At 43.8% G+C, this 15293-nt stretch overlaps 1 protein-coding gene across 1 annotated transcript in view; it reads left to right on the top strand.

Annotated features, from left to right (window-relative positions):
- Positions 1-15293, top strand: part of ADAMTS2 (ADAM metallopeptidase with thrombospondin type 1 motif 2) — a 285590-nt gene that overhangs the window by 184486 nt on the left and 85811 nt on the right. The window contains exon 6 of the mRNA XM_070417030.1: positions 2875-3031. Coding sequence (XP_070273131.1) covers positions 2875-3031 — 157 coding nt within the window. The remainder of the gene's footprint in view (positions 1-2874; positions 3032-15293) is intronic.

Raw genomic sequence — 15293 nt, 5'->3', positions numbered from 1 at the left:
TTTTCCAGTGTGGGACCCCAGAGGCTGTCTCCAGCTTCTGAAGTTCCCACTGCTGGGTGCCAACTAGGCTCAGAGCTGCAGCCCAAGCCTGGGGCTCCACTGCCAGCCCAGCCTGGCCCTGCAGTCTTAGGCAGCAGCGCCACCTTGTGACTGCCTCAGGGCTGCCCTGCCTCTCCTGTGACCCACCATCTACCCCTTTCTAGTGGTTGGGCGGGGCAAGTTAGTTCAATTGTCTGAGACATGGTTCCTCATCCTGAAAACAGGAAAATGACAGCACCTATATATTAGGACAGTTTTATGGTTTAAATTAGATGATGCATGTAAACTTGGAACCCTGTAATCAGCTCATAGTGACCCTAGTACAGGACCCCACAGCCGCCCCCAGCCCAGGATGCAGACATATCCCATCCACTGGACAGCTGTGCCTTGGCTCCCTCTGGGGAGGGCTGGTGGTCTGTGAGTTCCATGATGATTCCTTGGCCACCCCCTTGCTGAGCTCACACATGGTCCCCAGCCCAGCACAAGTGGGAATAGGCTCAGTCTCACAGAGAAGCTTTCCTAGAGCCCATGTAGAGTAGAGAGGAGCAGGCAGCCAGGAGACAGAGGCCATTGGGCAGGGAGAAATGCAGCTGCCACAAGCAGATCCCTCAGCCTCTCTGTCATTTCTGAAGGAGAAATAGATGAGTCTCCTATCCTGGCTCAGAGGAGAGCCACTGCTCATATGCTGTGATACCTGGCAAGGGCATGGAATGGCAGGACCTGAGGTACCCCAGAGAGGGTGGCCTATCTGAGGGCTGCATGGGCGCAAGCAGGTCACAGAAGAATAGAAGAAGGTCGGGTCGGGGCACTATAGCCCAAGTGACCCACGTAGTTTAGACCTCCCTCCTGGGCCCAGGCTTGCCCGGCTGCCCCCTGTCTCTGGACACCTCTGTGAGGAGCCTTTGAGGCATGTGAGAAGATCAGGGGGCGGTGTTCAGGAAGTGGGACAAGTAGGTCAAAGAAAGGTAGGGCCGGGGCTACAGGAGGCAGGATCTCATGGGTTTTTGTTTGGCGGCTGCCACCAGGCTAGGCAAAGCTACTTGAGCCTTTTGAACCTCTGCTCCACTGACCTAACTTGAGTCTCAGGCCAGCTCTGAGAAGGAGTGGACAGAGCACCTGGACTGATCACCCATAAGCTGCCTCCCGAGAAGTGGGAGAGCTCCACAAAATAAAGCTCCTCCTGAGCGAGCAAGCTGGGCCCAAAAAGACCATCCCATTACTGTGTCCCTCGGCACTGCAGACCCCACACCTACCCTGCAAGTTTTCGGTCCTCCCCCCATGCCTCCCACAAAGGCCCCATTGCCAGAAAACTTCTTCTTGTTCTTGCACTACTCCGGTCTGTGACTTACTTCACTAGGATCCAATATAGCTTTTTATAACAATCACATCTCCCAGGAGCATTTGGCACTGTGCATGGGACCTGGGAACTGTTCTGCCATCTTGTAAGTCACTGACTTAGATGACACATGAGACTCCTGGCAATGACCAGCCCCTCCCTGGCCCTGGATTATTCTTTCTTCTGTGAAACATCCTGACTTATCAGCAATACCCTAGACCTCATCCACATAAGGAGAGATGTGTGGCTATGCTTGATGGACATATTTATGGGAGAAAAGAAACAGAATGCCAGCACATGTCCACCAAGGAATGCATATCACTCTACTTTACAGACAGATGTATTTAAAGAGAGATGAAGCAGCCCTGGCCAAATGGCTCACTTGGTTAGAGCTTTGTCCCAGGATGCCAAGGTTGTGGGTTTGATACATGGCCAGCGCACATATAAGAAGCAACCAATGAATGCATAAATAAGTGGAACAACAAACCAACGTTTCTCTCTCCCTCTTCCCCTTTCTCTCTCTCTCTCTCTCTAAAATCAACCAACAAATCTTTTTTAAAAAGAAGAGGAAAAGAACATGCCCAGGACTCTTATCTTGGAGGAAAGCACTGTGGTGATGGGAGTATGTGGTGAAAGCAGAAACGGAAATGCTGTGAGGACTGAGAGAGCAAGGGCAGCATGCTGCCTGTAGTAGCCTCCCTTCTGAGAGGCTGTGCATTTTTCTTAGGGAAGCAGTCTAGGCCAGGGGATTAAACACAGACTTTGGTTTTAGGCTTCCTGGGTTGGGATCTCAACTCTGCTTTCTAGCTGTGTGACCTGAGGGAAGTTACTTGACTTCTCCCAGCCGCAGTTTCCTCTTCTCAGTCTGACTGTGAAGCCTGAATGGCAATGCCACCATGCAGAGTGTGGCTAGCCATGGGCACCACATAAACGGCATGTGACTACTCTTCTCTGTGGCTCCTAAGGGAATCGGCTCTGTGCCCCTGTTCTTTATGGGGCTCCTTTGCTGTAATCTGCTGTAGCTTTCCCCCTCTATTGTGTCATTTTCTGTAAATGTCTGCAAACATAGGGTTCTCTCCCCTTCTCTGGGCTGGCGCACCACATTGGAATTCCTTTCCCCCCTGCCCTGAACACTTCCCAAGTTGTGAGTTCTTCAGGGTGCAGTCCACATGGCATTTGCCTCCTGTCCAAGGCCTGCACACAATAGGTGCCTGATAGAATGCAGGGAGCTCTGTAAATGGGATGGGTTGAATGGACCTATTTGAGGCCCTGAAAACTCACATCTCACCTGAAAACTGCACAGTGACTTTGTATGGAAACTCACTGGGGAGCCAAGAATGGAATCAAGTGGAAAGCAAGTCCTGAGAGGACTGGGCAGGGGCCACTGTGCCACCTGGACCAGGCCACCAATGGAAGGGGTCTGTCAACACTATGGCCTGCCCAGCCCCCCAGTTAATCCACAAAACACTAATCCCTCTTCCATCTCTCCTTCCCTGCAGTCCATGAGCCTTATTGAGATTGGGAACCCTTCTCAAAGCCTGGAGAATGTCTGCCGGTGGGCTTACCTCCAGCAGAAGCCGGACACAGACCACGATGAATACCATGATCACGCCATCTTCCTCACACGGCAAGACTTTGGGCCTTCAGGCATGCAAGGTGAGCTTGCTCGTACAATGGTTCAGAAAGGAAGGAGGCTGAGTATGAGCCACTGGCCCTACAGGGGTCCTGGAAGCCTTGGCCCAGCCAGGAAAGGGTGTCAGGGCAGGGGGCTGTGGCCACTTCAGCCCTAGAAGAGCGTAGGTCAGGGCTGATGAGCCCTGGCTGTCAAAAACCACCAGGGCCTCTGCCGTTTTCCCCAGGAAACCTCATGCCCAGGGGAAACATTGAAGATCAGAGGTGGTAAAGTGGGCAGAGTCTAAGGCTGGCACCTGAGACATCAGATAGGATCTGAGACTGAGTTTCAGAGTTGTTGGTTGCCCCCATTTAAAAAAAATTGGATAAGATTTCAACCACTGCAATTTTACAGATTTTACTTTAAAATTCAAACTATGTAAAACTGACAGATCTAAAAGAAGAAATTGACAAGTGTACCATCATAATCAAAGATTTTAATGTATTTTACTTAGTAATAGAAAAACAACAGATAAGAAAATTACTAAGGATACAGAAGATTTGAATTTAAAAAGTGGACCTAGTTGATATATATAGAATACTGCACCAAACTACTTGAGAATACCCAATCTTTATGAGCACACATGAAAACAGATCCAAACAGGCTATGCTGGGTCATAGGACAGTCTCAACAAAATGCAAAAGATCAAAATCACACAGAATATGTTCCCTGATGAGACTGGAAAAGAAAGATAACTTGAAAACATGTATGCCTGGAAATTAAATAATATACTCATAAATAATTCATAGTTCAAAGAAGTAATGGTAGAAATTAGAATATATTTTTAAACTGAATGGTAATGACAATCTGACATGAATACTTGTGGATGTAACTAACACAATTATTAGATTGATGTTTGTAGCCTTAGAAATTTATTAGAAGAAAAAGGCTGAAAAATTAATCATAGAAATATCTATATCAAGAAATTTGAAAAAGAACATCAAGCTAAACTCCACAAATTATAAAGAGTTAAAATTAAAAACAATAGTTCAGTAGAGAAAATAAATAAAACCAAAATTTGCTTGTTTGAAAAAAAAATGGATTAAAACAGAAGAGCCTTTATTAATACTAATTTTTAAAAAGAAAAAAATTAAAATTTACTAAAATCACAAATGTAAAAGGACAGCAGATAATGAGAAGGTATTTTGAACAGCTTTGTATCAATAAATTTGTCAATTTAGATAAAAGGTACAAATTACTTGACAAAACAAAATCTGAGAAAAAAATAGAAAATATGAATACTCATGTCAATTAAAGATGTTAACTCCTGGATTTGATAGCTTGACCCAAGAATTCTTTATAAGTTCTAATGAAGTATCATACCAATCATATACAAACTCCCACACAATGAAAAAAGAAGGTACATTGTTCCAACTTGTAGGAGGCCTGCTAACATTGAAACCAAAATCTAAGGACATTATAAGAACAAAAGTATAGGCCAGGAAGAGAAACCAAGATGGCGGCATAGGTAAACACCTGAAATTGCTGCCTCCCACAACAAATTAAAAAATACAACTAAAAGACGGAACGGACATCATCCAGAACCACAGGAAGGCTGGCTGAGTGGAAATTCTACAACTAGAAGGAAAGAGAAAAGCACACTGAGACCAGAGGACGTGCGGAAGTGCAGAGGTACGGAGGCACACGCAGAAAGGGCTGGCAACAGAGGATGCAGTTATCTTTTTCAATCAGGAGGGAGACACAAGCTCCCGCTCTGAACTCCAGCTCCGGGCTACTCTCTGGGGACCCAGACTCATACGGGGAGAAACTGGACTGTCTGGCATCTGGCGGAACTTGAGGGCGGCTTTCTCTCAGAGGTGCTTGCAGCAATTACCGCGGGACACGGGTGGAGGGGATCTATGGGGGCGGGGGGAGGAAGACGAACAACTGTAATAATCTGAACAATAAAGATTTAATTTTTAAAAAAAAACAATAAAAACAAAATCACCTTAAAAAAATAAGTATGGGCCAGTCTCTCTCATGAATATAGATACAAAATCTCAAACAAAATATTAGCAAATCAAATTTGGTGCTATATTTTAAAAAACGTTGTATGTCACAATAAATTTCAATGTATTCTAGAAATATAATGTTGTTTAACATTTGAAAATCAATCATTGTAATTTATCACATTAACAGAATAAAGGAGAAAAATTTATATGATAATCTCAATTGATCCAGAAAAAGTATTTGACAAAAATAAAGATCCATTTATGATCAAATGTCCTGTTGAATTAGGACTAGAAGAACTTTCTTAATGTGGTAATGGATATCCCCCCCCCCAAAAAAAATATAATAAGCGTCATATATAATGGTGACATGTTGAAAACATTTCTCCTAGATTGAGAAAGGTCAAGAATGCCTGCTATCACCACTTTTCTTCAATGTTGTAGTGGAGGTCCAAGGCACTGAAATAAGACAATGAAAAAAATAAAAATATCAGTGTCAGAAAGGAAAAAATCACAGACTCCTATTTGAAAATGATATACTTGTGTGCATAGAAATTCCAAAAGAATATACAAATAAATTATTAAAATTATTAAGTAATCTACACTAATAAAAGAGAAACATGGTAATTAGCGTACGACCGCTACCCTTCCCATTGGCTAATCAGCATATCCTTATGCAAATTAACTGTCAGCCAAGATGGTGGCCGGCAGCCAGGCAGCTGGAAGAGAACATGAGGCTTGCTTGCTTCAGTGACTGCGGACTCCAACGTTCCCCACCTGACTTGCCGACCTCTGAGCTACAACTCTAAGAAACTATGTTGCAAATATAGAAGCTAAACAAAACCCCAGAAAAAAGCTTTCAGTCAGCCGGGATCTCAGAGCTAGAGTTATACATTGTTTCGATTATAGCAGCGGAAGCCTCAGAGCTAGAGCCAGAGCTAAAGCTGGCCCAGAATAAAAAAAAAAAAAAAGAAAAAGAAAAAAAGGAGTGGTTGAGAGCTTCAGTCAATTGCCAGCCTGAAAGCAGCCCTCAGCTCCTCACCCAGACTAGCCAGGCACCCCAGTGGGGACCCCCACCCTGATCCAGGACACCCTTCAGGGCAAACCAGCCGGCCCCCAGGCCTCTATCCTATATAGTAAAAGGGTAATATGCCTCCTAGCACTGGGATCAGCGGAGCCACAAGGCCTCCTGGCACCGGATCAGCGTGACAGGGGGCAGCGCCCCAACCCCCTGATTGCCCTGCGGCTCTGTGTGTGACAGGGTGCGGCGCCCCAACCCCCCTCCACGGGCCTTGCTCTGTGTGTGACGGGGTAGAGCCATAACCTCCCCATCGGCCCTGCCCTGAGTGTGATAGTGGCAGCGCCCCAACCCCCTGATCTGCCCTGCTGTGTGTGTGACAGGGGGTGGTGCCCTAACTCCCCTATCGGCCCTACTCTGTGAGTGACAGGGGGGAGCTCCTCAACCCCCTGATGGGCCCTGCTCTGTGCATGACAGGGGGCAGCGCCCCAACTTCCCAATCAGCCCTGGTCTGAGCCTGACCAGGGGCTGCACCTAGGGATTGGGCGTGCCCTCTGCCACCCGGGAGCAGGCCTAAGCCAGCAGGTCGTTATCTCCCGAGGGGTCCCAGACTGCGAGAGGGCACAGGCCAGGCTGAGGGACCCCCCTCCCCCCACCCCCACTCCCCCCGAGTGCACAAATTTTTGTGCACCGGGCCTCTAGTTTTTATATAATCTTATCTAATAAAAGAGTATATGCAAATTGACCATCACTCCAACAAAAGATGGCCACCCCCATGTGGTCAAAGATGGCTGCCCCCATATGGACACAAGATGGCCACCACAAGATGGCCAGCCGGAGAGGGCAGTTGGGGGGGAACCAGGCCTGCAGGGGAGAGCAGTTGGGTGTGACCAGGCCAGCAGGGGAGGCCAGTTAGAGGCAATCGGGCCTGCAGGGGAGGCCAGTTAGGGGCAATTGGGCCGGCAAGGGAGGGAAGTTAAGGGTGACTGGGCCAGCAGGGGAGGGCAGTTGGGGGTGACCAGGCCAGTAGGGGAGGACAGTTGGGAGCAACCAGGCTGGCAAGGGAGGGCAGTTGGGGGCAACCAGGCCGGCAAGGGAGGGCAGTTAGGGGCGACCAGGCCGGCAGGGAAGGGCAGTTAGGGGCAATCAGGCTGGAAGGGGAGCAGTTAGGCATCTATCAGGCTGGCAGGGGAGTGGTTAGGGGTTGATCAGGCTGGCAGGCAGAAGCAGTTAGGGGCAATCAGGCAGGCAGGTGAGCGGTTGGGAGCCAGCAGTCCTGGATTGTGAGAGGGATGTCCGACTGCCCATTTAGGCCCGATCCCAGAGGGGTCCCAGATTGGAGAGGGTGCAGGCTGAGCTGAGTGACGCACACCCCTGTGCACAAATTTCGTGCACCGGGCCTCTAGTGTCACTATATAAAAATCAATTGAATGTTTGTATTCTAACAACAAACAAATTAAAATTTAGTACCACTTACAATAGAATAAAAGGCAGCAAATACCTAGGATTATGTCTTAAGAAAATATGTCCAAGACCTAGACCAGAAAACTGTAAGATATGTTGACAGGTATTATAAAAGATTAAATCAATAAAGGGGTATACCATGCTTATGGATGGGGAGACTCACTATTGTACAGATATGAATTTCTCCAAACTGCTCTATAGGTTGATGCTTCTGTGCTCAGTTCCAGCAGAATATTTTGAGGGTATTCAAAGGTTGATTCTTGTGTTCATACAGAAATGCAGTGGGTCAAGAACAATTGAAGAAGATGATCAAAGTACTCAATACTTATAAAAAACAAAATAGTTAAAGACTAAGTTTGATGCAAGGATTGACAAATATGTCATTAGAACAGAACAGAGTGGAGAGTTGAACTTAAGCACAAACACTTGCTTTATTGTAAAGGTGGCACAGCAAGGTAGAGGAGAATGATGGTCTTTAAAACAAATGGTATTAGGTCAATTCACTATCCAAATTGGAGGAAAAATTAAGCTGACACACCTTCTTTGTATACAAACATCATATTTGTGGATATTCTAGATCTTAGTGGATTTTAGATCTACATATGAAAGGTGAAATAATAATACTTATAGAAAATAATATAGAATATCTCCATATTTTTGGAGTAAGAGAAGATTTCTCTAAAAAGAGATAAAAAGCACTAAACACAATGGAATATATAAATAGTGCCACATTAACATTAAAAACTTTTGTTCATTAAAGACATCATTAAAGATACCTAGGAATAAACTTAACTAAGGAAGTAAAAGACCTATATTCAGAAAACTACAGGACATTGAAAAAAGAGATAGAGGAAGATATAGACAAATGGAAGAATATACCGTGTTCATGGATTGATAGAAACAACATCATTAAAATGTCCATACTACCCAAAGCAATCTATAGATTCAATGCAATACCCATTAAGATACCAATGGAATATTTCACAGACCTAGAACAAACTCTCCAAAAATTCATATGGAATAAAAAAAAAAGACCCCAAATAGCTACAGCAATCTTGAGAAAGAAGAACAAAGTTGGAGGGATCACAATACCAGATATTAAGCTATATTACAAAGCCACTGTTCTCAAAACTGCCTTGTACTGGCACAAGAACAGGCATATAGACCAATAGAACAGAACAGAGATCCCAGAAATTGACCCAAGCCATTATGGCTCAATTAATATTTGACAAAGGAGGCAAGAGCATACAATGAGTCAAGACAGTCTCTTCAATAAATGGTGTTGGGAAAATTGGACACATACATGCAAAAAAAATGAAACTAGACCACCAACTTACACCATACACAAAAATAAACTCAAAATGTATAAAGGACTTAAATGTAAGATGGGAAACCATAAAATCTTAGGAGAATCCATAGGCAGCAAAATATCAGACGTATGTCATAGCGATAGCTTACCGATACAGCTCCTATGACAATGGAAACTAAGGAGAAAATAAACAAATGGGACTACATCAAAATAAAAAGCTTCTGCACAGCAAAAGAAACAATCAAAAATGAACAAGGAAGCCCACTGCATGGAAAAATACATTTGCCAATGTTAAAATCTCCAAAATTTATAGGTAACTCATACATCTTACCAAAACAAAGATAAACAATCCAATCAAAAAATGGGCAAAGGACTTAAATAGACACCTTGCAAAAGTTTACATACAGAAGGGCAAGAGACATATGAAAACATGCTCTAAGTCACTAATCATCCAAGAGATGCAAATCAAAATGACAATGAGATACCATCTCACACATGTCAGAATGGCTATCATCAACAAATAAACAAATGGCAAGTGCTGGTGAGAATGCAGAGAAAAAGGAACCCTCTTGCACTGCTGGTGGGAATGCAGAATGGTGCAGCCATGGTGGAAAACAGTATGGAGGTTCTTCAAAAAACTAAAAATGGAACTTCCACTTGACCCAGTAATCCCACTTCTAGGAATATATCCCAAGAAATCAGAAACACCAATCAGAAAGGACATATGCACCTCGATGTTCATAGCAGCACAATTTGCAATAGCTAAGATTTGTTAACAACCTAAGTGCCCATCAGTAGATGAGTGGATTAAAAAACTGTTGTACGAGAGAGAAACGAAGATGGTGGCATAGGTAAACAACGGAAATTGCTGCCTCACACAACCACATCAAAAATACAACTCATAGACAAAACGGACTTCATCCAGAACACAGGAAGGCTGGCTGAGTGGAAATTCTACAACTAGAAGGAAAGAGAAAAGCACACTGAGACTCAGAGGAGGTGCGGAAGTAAAATGCAGAAGTACGGAGGTGCATGCGGAAAGGGCTGGCAACTGAGGACGCAGCTGTCTTTTTCTGAACTCCAGTTCTGGGCGAGTCTCTGGGGACCCAGACTCATATGGGGAGAAACTGGACTGTCTGGCATCTGGCGGAACTCGAGGGCGGCTTTCTCTCAGAGATGCTTGCAGTGATTACCACAGGACACTGGGACCCAGGACCTCTTAGGGCAGGACTGAGGATCAGCCATAGCTGTTTGCTCCACCCTGTTGATTCCCTGAGACCCCGCCCCACCCAAGCTGTGTGCAGAGGCTTTTGCATTTGAATGGCTTGGCCCTTTGAAATCTGAAAATTACCTAACAAACTGCAGCTGGGTCAGAGAGACACAGAACATCCAAAAGAAGGCTAAGGACCCACAGCATCTTGTATTGTTTCACAGCTGGGCCTCATCTGGGCACCTCCAAACCCCAAACAAAGAAGAGGAATCTGCAGATCTCTCTGTAACTCTTGCTGGGTAGCCTCAGGCAGAGGCTAAATTAGCACCTCCTTAGAGGTCCAAGAGCCAGTGTACTCAGTGGTCAGAGTGGGACCATCCAGATTACAACTCCTCAGATCCATAAGAGACACACTCAGGTGGCAGACTCAGTGAGCACCAAAGCCCCAATGAAGCAAGTCTTGCCCCAGAAGGGTGTCTCCAGCACAGAAGTTCGCCCACCATAGACACAGCTGATTCACACAGCCAATTGGTCTGGAGGTCAATTCCTCCCAGTGATACCTACCATCAAGGCTTAATTACAACAAGACTGTGCACAAAGTCCACAAAGGGGTGCACCAAGAGTGTCCACCTCAGGTAATTGGGGAGGCTGAGCCACTGGGCCCTATAAGACACCTAGCACAGAAAGCCACTCTGTCAACACAGGGAAGCAGCCAAAATGCAGAGACAAAGAAACAGGTCACAAATGACAGAAATGGAGGAAAGCAAACTACTGGATATAGAGTTCAAAACCAAACTTATAAGGTTTTTCAAGAATTTTCTAGAAACCGCTGATAAATTTAGTGAGACCCTCAATAAATCTAGTGAGACCCTCGAGGATATGAAAAAGGACCAACTAGAAAGTAAGCATACACTGACTGAAATAAAGAATATTATACAGAGATCCAACAGCAGACTAGAGGATCACAAGAATCAAGTCAAAGATTTGAAGTATGAAGAAGTAAAAAACACCCAACCGGAAAGGCAAAAAGGAAAAAGAATCCAAAAATATGAAGATAGTGTAAGGAGCCTCTGGGGCAACTTCAAGCGTACCAACATCTGAATTAAAGGGGTGCCAGGAGAAGAGAGAGAGCAAGATATTGAAAACCTATTTGAAGAAATAATGACAGAAAACTTCCCCTACCTGGTGAAAGAAATAGACTTACAAGTCCAGGAAGCGCAGAGAACCCCAAACAAAAGGAATCCAAAGAGGACCACACCAAGACACATCATAATTAAAATGCCAAGAGCAAAAGACAAAGAGAGAATCTTAAAAGCAGCAAGAGAAAAACAGTCAGTTACCTACAAGGGAGTACCCATAAGATTTTCAGCTGATTTCTCAACAGAAACTATGAAAACCAGAAGGGAGTGGCAAGAAATATTCAAAGTGATGAATACCAAAAACCTACAACCAAGATTACTTTACCCAGCAAAGCTATCATTCAGAATTGAAGGTCAGATAAATAGCTTCACAGATAAGAAAAAGCTAAAGGAGTTCATCACCACCAAACCAGTATTATATGAAATGCTGAAAGGTATTCTTTAAGAAGAGGTAGAAGAAGGAAAAGGTAAAGATAAAAATTATGAACAACAAATACATATCTATCAACAAGTAAATCTAAAAATCAAGTGAATAAAAAATCTGATGTACAGAATAAACTGGTGAATATAATAGAGTCAGGGGCATAGAAAGGGAGAGGACTGACAATTCTCAGCAGGAAAGGGGTGTGTGGGGTGTGGGAAGAGACTGGAAAAAAAAATCGTACACCTATGGATGAGGACGGGGGGGAGGGAGGTGTAAGGGCAGAGGGTGGGGTTGGAACCGGGTGGAGGGGACCTATGGGGGGAAAAAAGAGGGACAACTTTAATAATCTGAACAATATAGATTTAATTGAAAAAATAAAAACATAAAAATAAATATATAATGAAATAAAAAACCAAGTAGTTATTGATATGTGTTAGATTGGCAAAATAAAATTGCATCTTTGTATTAAAAAAAAAAGCCTGTGGTACATCTACACAGTGGAATACTATGCTGCTGTAAAAAAGAAAGAACTTTTACCATTCCCAACAGCATGGATGGACCTGGAGAGCATTATGCTAAGCAAAATAAGCCAGTCAGAGAAAGATAAATATCACATGATCTCATTCATTTGCAGAATATAATGAACATCATAAACTGATGAACAAAAATAAATACAGAGATAGAGAAGCATTGAACAAACTTTCAAACTTTAGTGGGAAGGTGGGGGCGGGGGTTTAGAGATCAACCAAAGTACTTGTATGCATGCATATAAGCATAACCAATGGACACAGACACTAAGGGGGTGAGGGCATGTGCTGGGGGGTGGAGGTGACCGGGAGGAAGTCATTGGGGGGAAAAAGAAACATATGTAATACTATATGTAATACTTTAAACAATAAAAAAAATAATAAATAAAATTCTTTTAAAAATTAAAAACCCACTACACAAGCAACCTTTGGGGTGCTTCTGTTGCCCAAAGATACCCTGGCTGTCTCTGACTCTCACCACTCCATGGCACCTTTTCCAGCCACAACCATAAAGGTCTCCTGTGAGAGGGAGCAACCTCAAGGCTCTAGCAGCACCCCAGTCCTATGCAGACAACCACCGGGCTACTGGGTGAATTGCTCATGTGCTCATGCATCGGGCCATTGGAAGATCACAGTCACAGCTACAAGCAGACTCTCTTTCTTCTTCGCCTTTAGTCACTAACTCTCTGGCTTTGTCCTCCCTTCTCCTGCCGGCAAGAAAGTTATGAATGGAATGTATGAATTCCAGTCCATGTGTGTGCTCAAGAATAAAAATTAAATAAAAATTAAATAAATAAATAAAAGTAATAAATAAATAAAATACAAATGAATCTCTGCACTAAAAAATGACATCATTAATCCATTGAGGGAAAATATTCATAATACATATCCTGTATCTAATAAAGAACTTATATCTGAAATATATGAACTCTGACAAATCAATAAGACAATGTCAATGATAATAACAATCAAACAACCTAGTGGAACGTTGGCAAGAGACTTTCTCAGGCTCTTAACAAAACATGAATGATTCATAAATATATGAAAAGATGTTCAGCCTCAGTTGACATTAGGGAAATTCAATCAAAACCACAACCAAAATCCAGAACACGCCTAATAGAATGGCTAAAATAAAAAAGACTGAAAACCTTTCATCTTACTGAGAATGGGGATATGCATTTTCATACTCCTCTGGTAGGAATATAAATTGGTGCAGCTACTTTGGAAAACTGTTCAGCAGTATTGTTTAAAGCTGAACAAAAACCCACCCTGCAGTGACACTCCCAGATATGCTCCCACCAGAAGTGCAAACACGTGTGCACCGAAAGATGATGCAGGAACATTCAGGGCAGCATTACTTACAATAACTCTTAAACACGGAGTTACTTAAATCCATCAACAGGAAGCAGATGAAGATGTATTCACACAGAAATCAGAACTACAGGTACATACCACACTGGAGATGAATCTCACACATGGAATGCTGAGTGAAAAGCTTGACAGAGAAGAATATATACTTAGGATTCCATTTACTTCAGCTTTGTAAGTGGGCAAAACTGATCTGTGTTGTTAAAAGTTAGGGAAGGAGGGGAGTTCCAAGAAGAGGCTTCTGCAGTGTGAGTACAGTTTTATTTCATGACCAGGTAGGTGCCCATGTGGGTGTGATCACTGTGATAATTCCCTAGTTGTATCCTTATTACTTGTGCATTTTTATGGACATTTGTTGCACTTCAAAAGAAAGAACTTGAGCAATCTATATAGAAATTAGAAGCCCAGTGCACAAATTTGTGCACCAGTGAGGTCCCTTGTCCTGGCCTGCAGGATCAGGTCAAAACTGGCTCTCCAACATCCCCAAGGGGTCCCGGATTGCAAGAGGGCACAGGCCAGGTCAAGGGATGCCACTGGAGCATGGTTGGGGCCAGGGAGGGATGCGGGAGGGCTCCAGGGCGTGTCCAGGCCTGTATCACTCAGTCTTGATCAGCCAGACCCCAGCAGCAAGCTAACCTACCAGTCAGAGAGTCTGCTCCCTGGTGGTCAGTGCACATCATAGCAAGTGGTTGAGCGGCCTTTGCATATCACTAGCATATTACACTTTGATTGGTTGAATGACCGACCAGTCGACCAGACACTTAGCATATTAGGCTTTTATTATATAGGATAATTATTCAGAGGATTGGACTCATTTCACCCACCTCATCCTCTATGGATAGTCATTTTTATTAGTTTCTGGTTGATCATTCCAGTAATCCTTCTCATAAACACAAGCATATTTATACTTATTCCTCTCACCACTTTCTTCCCTGAATTATTACATGCACTTCTCTGCTTCTCATTCCACTCTCTGTGCTGACCACTTGCCCATATTTGCATTACTAGGGAGACTTCTCCAGTGATGCTGGTCGGGCTAAGATTCATTTCTGTTAATAAATTATCTCTGACACTAGAGTGGCTCCCTTTCAGCACCACAATGGGACGCAGGTGGGAACAGGGAATGTGACTCCAGCCCATTGAGCACAGATCAAGGGGTTGCTCTCACCCCTTCACGGTCTACAGCTGACTAATAGAGCACTCTGTCAGTCTTGTTGTCCAGGCAAGAGCGCTAATGGGAAGCAGAGCTGTTCCACCGGAGAGGAAACTGTCCCATAGGAGAGGAAGCTTTTATATTAAATGACCTCATCCTTCATTTAAAAATATGAAAAAAGTCCTAGCTGGTTTAGTTCAGTGGATAGAATGTTGGCCTGTGGACTGAAGGGTCCTGGGTTCGATTCCAGTCAAGGGCACATACCTCGGTTGCAGTATCCTGGCCCTGGTAGGGGGCATGCAGGAGGCAACCAACTGATGTCTCTCTCTCACATCAATGTTTCTCTCTGTCTCTCCCTTTCTCTTCCACTCTCTCTAAAAATCAATAGAAAAAATATCCTTGGATGAGGATAAAAAAAAAAATGAAAGGAGCCTAGCTGGTGTTGCTCAGTGGTTGAGTATGAACCAGGAGGTCACAGTTAGATTCCTGGGGGCTTGATCTCCTTCTCCCTTTCTTTCTGAAATCAATAAAAATATATTTTAAAAATAAAATAAATATGTGAAAGGATCAACAAATTGGAGTGACTAAAGGAAGTGGAGGGTCAGTTTGTCTGAATGACATCTGAGAAGCACATGAAAGACTTATAAGCAGGCTGGTCTTTACAAAGCAAACCTTTTCCTTCTCT

The sequence above is a fragment of the Myotis yumanensis genome, unplaced genomic scaffold, assembly GCF_028538775.1.
Source record: "Myotis yumanensis isolate MYYU_CA2020_CCGP unplaced genomic scaffold, mMyoYum1.0.hap1 SCAF_5, whole genome shotgun sequence".
In the NCBI taxonomy this organism is placed as follows: domain Eukaryota; kingdom Metazoa; phylum Chordata; class Mammalia; order Chiroptera; family Vespertilionidae; genus Myotis; species Myotis yumanensis.
The sequence above is the reverse complement of the archived record's forward strand: the minus strand, read 5'-3'. Positions and strand labels throughout refer to the sequence as shown.